The 8,132-nt window shown below is 46.6% G+C and overlaps 1 protein-coding gene across 1 annotated transcript; it reads right to left on the reverse strand.

Annotated features, from left to right (window-relative positions):
- Positions 1-1,703: 1,703 nt before the first annotated feature.
- On the reverse strand, positions 1,704-7,795 carry LOC144374087 (intelectin-1a-like). Its single transcript, XM_078037037.1, has 7 exons — positions 7,738-7,795; positions 6,154-6,255; positions 4,789-5,036; positions 4,306-4,464; positions 3,484-3,604; positions 2,384-2,487; positions 1,704-1,967 (listed from the first exon to the last, which is right to left on the reverse strand). Exons 1-7 carry the CDS (start codon positions 7,793-7,795, stop codon positions 1,815-1,817), a joined length of 945 nt encoding a protein of 314 aa, XP_077893163.1. The 3' UTR covers positions 1,704-1,814.
- Between the last annotated feature and the right edge of the window lie 337 nt (positions 7,796-8,132).

Consider the following 8,132-nt stretch of genomic DNA (forward strand, 5'->3'; position numbering starts at 1 on the left):
GGACTCAATTCTAAGTCCACTATGTCACCTCCCACCCCGACGTTTCCTGGTCTTGGGTTCAGTCTCCAAACTCAATCTCTCCTGTCCTTGCTCTTCTGAATTCATTACCAGACACCTCACCTCCAGCCTGTCCTGCAAGCAGCCAATTGGAGGGGCAGGGGTAGAGCTGGGTGGGTTTTCATGACCAGTTGTTCCCTGTGTAAACCTCTCTCCACATTTGATTTTCTGCTGGTCACTTAAGTGCACTCCTTGTTGTGCAGCATGTGTTAACTGGACCTGTATTTCAGGCCCATCCCAGGTTTGTCAGGAATCAGGTCCTCAGGTGCCAGACCCCACACAGTGGCTGCAAAATCTTTCCTTCCCTTGTCTTCTGCAAGCTCTCTTGAGAGATAGCAGCTTCTTTCCCGTACAAGGATATTGTGCATTTTAACCAGGCAATGTCCTTGATCTTTAACCACTCCATACCCAGACACATCTCAGGGCTCCTAAAAGTTCAGTTCCTTTAATTTCTTTATCCCTCCACTTTGCTCACAAAGGGAGTGCTCTGGCTAGGGCCTCCAAACCCTCCAAGTGTTTGGTGTAGAATTGTCCCTCTGTAGATTACTTCCTTATTTTATTATATTCAATCTCCAGAGTCCCTGATCTGCTTTGAATATCCAGTTATATATTCCAATAAAGCCACCCCCCCCTTTGAAATGCCTAACATTTAACCAAGGTCCAGTACTGATGTCATCCCGTCCCACCTGTACTATAACCCAGTGGGGATGATTGGGTCACTTGGCCCCTTTGAACAAGGCCCTGAAGATGGGATCCCAGGAGGATTAGCCACTACCCTAGAAGAGGCATCCTCAGAGGCCTGCAGCCCCATGCTTCCCTAAGGAGAAACCCACCACCAAGGCTGTCAGACACCAGATATGGATATTGGGTGTCTCTTCCTTCTTTGCTGCATCCTCATCCACCCCCCAAAGACTATTTCCTTCTTTAGGAGTTTCAGGTAGAGGATGCAAACTGAGCATCCATATGGATAAGGTAAGAAGGAGCAGGACAAAAAGCCTCCTCCCTGCCCTTTACTCCTCTGGCCGTTTTAAAGAGTTACCTGAAGGGGTTTGGGGGACGGCATATTCCCTGTTGGGATTCCTAAGCCCCAACATTCCAAGCACAAGAGTGTTTGGTGTAGAATTGTTCAGAGGCATTGACGGTCTTTTGAAATCTCCAACAGTGCTCACTGCCTACATGAAAAGAATTCATGAAAACACTTGTGGTTTAGATATGAGGTGTCTCTCCCCAAAGATCCTGCATTAATTCAGGGATATTCAGAGGTGAAATAATTGAATTATGGGCATTGTAATCTAATCAGTTCATCCTAATTTGACTGGGCAAGTAACTGTATGCAGGTCGGGCATGGTGGAGAAGGGGGTCAATGGGAGTGTGTCCTAGAAGTTCCTTGAGGCCCCAGCCCACCTCTTCTCTCTCCTCTCCTCTTGTCTTTTCTCTCTCTCTACCTCCTTCCTGGCTGCCATGAGTAGAGTAACTTCCCTGCTGCACACCAAGATGTTCTGCCTCACCTGGGGCCCAGAGCAATGAACTTGATCCACCATGGACTGGATCTCTGAAACCATGAGCCCAAATAAACTTTCCCTCCTCTAAGTTGTTCTTGATCAACATAGGGTCACAGTGTCACAAAGCCAACCAACAAACACCAATGCATGAATTAATATGATTTATTTTTCTTTCCTCGGCTACTAGCAAGTGGTTCTCCATCCTTGGGACCGCATCCCTGGGAGAAGAGCTCTGGGTCCCGTAGAATGAAGTTCTCAACGATAGAAGAGAAGCACAGCTGCCTCTGTTATCTCCCGGCTGCTGCTGGAGCCAATATGAGTTCCATATCCATTCCAGTCAAAAGCAGAGAAGTCTCCACATTGCCTGGGATTACCCTCTGGGAAGAATCCTCCTCCACCAATGCAGTGCTAGGAAACAAGGGGAGGAGGAGGTGGTGATGAGAGGGCTGCTGGTGAGCCCAAAGGTATTAATGGCCAAATCCAGAGGGATCTGTGGTCCCCATCCATTCTCCATGGGCAGTGCTGATCTTCTCCCATAGACTTCTCAACGCTGAGCTTAGTGACACACCATCTCCTCCTGACTTTCCTGCAACTTTTATGAACATCTGTTCTTGGATTCCCTGGCTGGACTCTTCCTTCATGAATTCCTTAAGTGCTGCTTCCTCTCCCGTATAGATTGTCTGACTCAGCAAGGAGGAAGGGAAGTTACGCTCCCCCCCCCCCCCGCCCCACATGCTCACACCACACTCATACACACACACACACACACACACACACACACACAGCCTCATTCACAAGTGCCTTTGGTCCCCACAAAGACTCACAATTTCAGTGTTACATCCGGTGACCTTCATTCCGGCACACAAGGCATTGGCTGCTCTCTCATTATTAAATACTCTGAACTGGACAAATCCTGCAGTGAATTCGTCTGAAAATGAGATGCAGAAAACAGCACTCAAGGAGGATGCCAGAAATAGCTTTCTTTAGGCTGCCCAGAGAGTGTGGATGCCAGGCTGGGGCTCAAGAGTGGAGGCCAGCACTACTGTGGTCAATGACTGGTGCATCCCAGCCCCAAACTTCATCAACTTTTTCCCAACCCCAGAACTCAAGAACTGGTTCTCAGAGAGGGTCTCTGTTCACCAGCGCTTGTATGGAGAAATTCAACAATATTGGGAAATCACAAACAAACATGTAAAAAGGCTTGTTGCAGCAAATAGTTTCTCTCTCCCCTCCCCTCTCTTTCCTTCTCCCTCCCTTCCTCCCTCCCTTCTTCCCTCCCTCCCTCCCTCCCTCTCCTTCTCCCTCTCCCTCTCTCTGTCTCTATGAGACAAGGTCTCACTAAGTTGCCCAGGTTGGCTTCAAACTTTCAATCCTCCTGCTTCAGCCACCTGAGCATCTGGGATTTTAGACAGACACTAGGATGTCTGGCTTCTCTTTTATTTTAAAATTTTAAATTCTAGATGTATTTACAACAGCTTTGAACTTTATAGAATAGGGCTCAACCTAACAAAGGAGATAACGCCAAACTTAGATGAACATTAAATAAATATTTACCCCTCACAATAGAAGTAAAATTGTCTCATTATTTGCCCTTTATACATGAATCTTGGTCTCAATAAGTTGCTGAGGGGTTGATAATGGGGCAGCTAGGAACAGAATCTGGAGCCAAACTTCCCCAGCCCATATGCTACTCTCCTGCCTGTGCACTGTGATCTCAGGTAGGTTCCTGAACCTCTCAGTGCTTCAGATTTCTGATTCATAAAGTGGGGTTCATAATAGTCCTTAAGGATAGTTGCACAAATTATATGTGACAATACATGTAACATTCATTGAAGAGAATGAGCTGTGTTAATAAGTAACCTCCCTATGGTAACTGAACTTATCATCTTTGCTATCAAGAGTTCAAGGAGCATTAAGAACTCACTCCGGCCAATGGGTGAGTAATACGCTGCAGTTTTCTGAGCATCACCAAAATCGTAGACCACAGGTATTGCTGGACCATTGTCAGCCCAACACCTTCCTATTCCATATTTCACTGGATATTTCTACAAGAAACAACAATGACAAAATCACTGGACAAGAACAATCGTTTGGGTTTGGGAGGTTACTATCATTCATTAATAGAAAGCAATATTTTCCCAGTAAATGAGATTATTTCAAAACCAGGAAAAATAAGAATCTTTCCTCTTTTGCTTTTCTCCTACAACCAGGCCAACTGGTGAACTCTCTCCCTCCCTTTCTCCCTCTCCCCGCCTGACCCCCCCCCCAAGTCTTCTCTCTCCTGGGTCTCTTATCTTCTCTGGCTCAGCATTTATTTTTTCTTTATTAAATTATTTATTTATTCTAATGTGTTATACATGATGGCAGGATGCAATTCATTACATATTATACATATAGAGCACAATTTTTCAAGTCGCTGATTGTACACAAAGTATTTTCACACCATTCATGTCTTCATACATGTACTTAGGGTAATGATGTCTAACTCATTCCACCATCATTCCTACCCCACAGCCCCTCCCTCCCCTTTGCCCTATCTAAGGTTCCTCCATTCCTCCCATGTTCCCCCCACATTGCCATTATGAGTCATCTGGCTCAGAATTTCTGAGGAAAGTGGAACAGAAGCCATCAAACATTAGGATTAGGCAACATGAAAGGGCCATGGCAAGGTGCTTCCTGCCCAACCTCACACACCTGCCTCTCTCTACACCCAGGACAGCCAGTCCCAGCCCGCAGCCCTGTGTACCTGGTAGAGGCCAAACAGATTATGTTCCAGGTGCTGGAAGAAGCCAGTTATGGTGCGGTACCTCAGCAGAGAGCTGTTCCGCCAGTTCTCCATGGGGCTCTTGTTGGGCACATGCCAGATGCCCAGGTCCGAAGCCTGGATGTCGTAGTAGCCAGGGTTCTGGAAAAGCAACCAACACTGAGACTGACCAGCCCAGGTCCCACAGGGGCAATAGACACACATGGGCTCCCTCAGCTGAGCTAACAGCTCTGGGCTCCAGGTGGACAGATGGCCAGCCGTGCTCACACACACCTACCTCCAGCAGATCATGCCCCCCCGCCCCCCCCCCGCCTAATGGCCTGTGGGAGGAAGCTGGGATTCGAGGCATGTGACTGTTTCTCTCTTCTGCTCCAGCCCCATGTCCTCAGCCCCCCTCCCAACCCCCCTCCTACATGCTGTGGCCCAGCCACACTCAGGTCCTCACCCTTTCCCAGTGGCACCCACCTTGTAGTCGTCACTGGTGGCCGCCTCTGCAGACCCGAAGGTGTTGTAATTGGCCCAGTTGCCGTCCCCCTCTGGGTAGTCTGCTCTGTTGCCCTGCTGGCTGGACCACCGATCGCCCACCGTGCACTTCCCAGCCATGTTGTTCTCGTGCACACTGGCCACCAGGGTCCAGCCACCACCCGCAGAGGTCATGTCACAGAAGGTCTGGTAGATGGCACCATCCTTGGCCCGGAGGAGATACAGGCCATCTGTGGAGAGAACCAGCCCCGAGCCTCCCTGTCTGGGAGCTCATGCCATCTCAGTGCCATGACCAGGACAGCTCTGGGAACTAGAAACATGGCCTAAGGGCTCCTCTCCTGAGTCCTGTCACTATGCATCCCTGGGTGTAGTGGAACACCCTCAAGTTTGAATAACAACCTACTGACTGAGGCAGAACACAGAATTATCCAAGCTCTCAGCAACAGTTCCTCTCAGAATTAAGCACAGAATTTTCATATGACCCAGCAATTCCACTTCTAGTACATGCCCAAAGGAATTAAAAATAGGATTCAAACACTAAACATTTATTGCAGGATTAGTCACAGGACTCATAGAAATAACTGATGTACTCAACAGAAAAATAAAATAGTGTGTATACACACATCACATACAATCTATATTGTGCATATATTGACATATATATCTATACACAACTGATTGAAAGCAATTAGTTATTCACGCTATTTATAAACCTTGAAAACACTATGCTAAGTGGAAGCAACCAGATGTAAAGTACAGTTACCTTATGATTCTACTTACACGAAGAAACTAAAATAGGCAAATTCATAGAGACAGAAAGTACAACAGCAGCTACATAGGCCTTAGGGAAGGCAGAATATGGGTTCATTACTTAATGAACATAGAATTTCTGTTTGGAATAATGAAAATTTTCTTGAGATGGATAGTGGTAGGGATTGCATAGCACTGAGAAAGTAATTTATGCCATTGAAGTGTACACTTAAAACTGGTTAAAATTACAAAGCTTATCCTATATATAGCATATACTTTTTACCACATTTATTTAAACTAAAACCCAAAACAAAACAAAACAAAAAAACAGTTGGGTGCAGTGGCACACACCTGTAATCCCAGCAATTTAGGAGGCTGAAGCAGAAGGATCAGGCCAGCCTCAGCAACATAGACAGACCTTGTCTCAAAAAGGTGAGGGGGGTGGGGCTTAGGATGTAGCTTAGTGGTAAAGTGCCCCAGGTTCAATCCCCAGTACCAAAAAAGAACTTTAAAAAGCTAAAAAAAAAAAAAAAAAAAAAAAAGAAAAAAGAAAAAAAATTCACCGAAGACAAAATCCTGATAGGGCTCCTTACTCACCATTTGCACCAAAGTACTTCTCTTTGATTTCTTTGCAGCTTCTAGGCAGAGATGGAGACAATGATGACCAGGTCCATTTCTTGGAAACAGCATTGCTCACAGCTAGAGAATATGCAGAGTTTCATTCTCTTTGCAGCTTTGACACAAAACCCAGCCTTCCCTTGCCACTAATCCCCAACTCACTCCACCTCTGTGGCAGAGCCTCGTGGCCTGGGTTGAAAGACCCTGAGCTATCCAGCATCATCCATCAGCCCATCTGAGCCAGCATCCAGCACAGGTTTACCTCCCTCCCTCCACACGACCTTGTGCTGGGCCAAGCCCTGCCCTGGGCACCCAGCGTTCAAAGAAATTAAACATCCCCATGAACTTACCTCTAGAGGGAGGTGCCAAAACCAACAGAAAATTTTATTAAAAGGAATGAAGGATAAACTCAGGAGAACAAGAGAAAGACTCTGAGATGAGAATAGAGAAGTCTGAAGGGAGCCAGGGGTTGTCTGGAGTAGGATGACTTAGTGACAGAGGCTTTCTAGTTCTGGTGACACTACAGTGTACTCTGAGAGAATGACATGATTCATCAGTTGGAAGAAAGAAAAGAGAATTCAAGGCAGGAGAAAAACATGTCCAAAGACCTGGAGAAAAGAATGGAGCAAAGCCCGGCTTGAGGAGGAAATACAGGTAGCTTAAGGGGGTTGAGGCAGAGGGAGAGGTGACAGAGCTGAGACTCTAGCCAGGAGACCAGCAGGGGCACAGAATGAAGAACCTTGTACAGGAGCATCAACTCTGCAAACCAGTCTACAAGTCTGGAGGGGTGGGAGGATCACAGGCTTTCAAGTCAGAGGGATTCAGGCCTAAGTAGCTCAGGCTTCCAGGGCAGAGTCCTTGGGTTCTACCTGCCACACCTGAGCCTCAGTTTCCTTCTGCCTCGGATGAAGCTAATAAATAGTATTTTGTAAAGATCAAGTGAGATAATATGTAGAAACATGCTTTTCTCAGCCAGCCATGGGGGTAAACACCTGTGATCTGGGTGACTTAATGAGACCCTATCTCAAAATAAAAAAATAATAAAAAATGCTGGTGATGTGGGTCAGTGGTAGAGGGCCCTGGGTTCAATCCCCAGTACTCTGGAAAGAAACAGGTGTTTGTCTTTTAAAAAATGAATAAATAACAATTAAAAGAAATACAGATTTTAAAATGCCATTGCTATTCTTATAGAGAGAAGACTATAAAGAGAACATTCTCTGGGCACAGGGTATACCACACAATTACCAAGGTCACTGCAGGCCATGGTAGTGGGAAATAGTGAAGAGAGGACACCTTTCTTACAAGGGTCCCCTCAGGACCACACAGAGACAAAGAACGAGACCCAGGATATGTCTTAGCAATAGTCTCACTGCTAGAGACCAGGTCCCTCCAGAGGCCAGAAATCAGCCCTCAGACTACATCCAAGGTGGCCTCTGTGCCTCTCAAAGACGTCATCTCTGGCTCAGGAGAGTCCCCTTCCTGGAAGCAACCCTGCCTAGTGTGTGTTCTTTGAAAGCTGTGTGCAGGTGAGCTGGGGGACTGGGCCCTGACAGGGAGACTCACCAGCACTGCATCCTCTGCTGGCCACAATGAGAAACAGCAGGAAGCTGAGTTGGGTCATGGTAGCCTAAAAAAAAAAAAAAAAACAACAAGATGAAAGTCACTGTCTTGATTGTCTTTTTTTCTTTATTCCTGTCTCCATTCCTCTCTAATTTTACAAAGACTCAAAGTTCCCTTGCCTTTTTTTTTTTTAACTCCACACATCTCTGGAAACTAAACCAGACCTGAGCTAAAATAAGGGCTCTCCAAACTCACAGAAAGCAAACCTCTTCCACCAACACAGGGCCAGGAGCTGAAGTTGCCAGCGAGTGGAGACTGGATCTTTCTCTGCAGAGGCTCCTAATGAGAGGTGAGAGCTGAGCCCTTTATGGAGAAAGCACAGGGGGCACAGCCCAGGT

This window comes from Ictidomys tridecemlineatus, unplaced genomic scaffold (assembly GCF_052094955.1).
Source record: "Ictidomys tridecemlineatus isolate mIctTri1 unplaced genomic scaffold, mIctTri1.hap1 Scaffold_576, whole genome shotgun sequence".
NCBI classification, from domain to species: Eukaryota; Metazoa; Chordata; class Mammalia; order Rodentia; family Sciuridae; genus Ictidomys; species Ictidomys tridecemlineatus.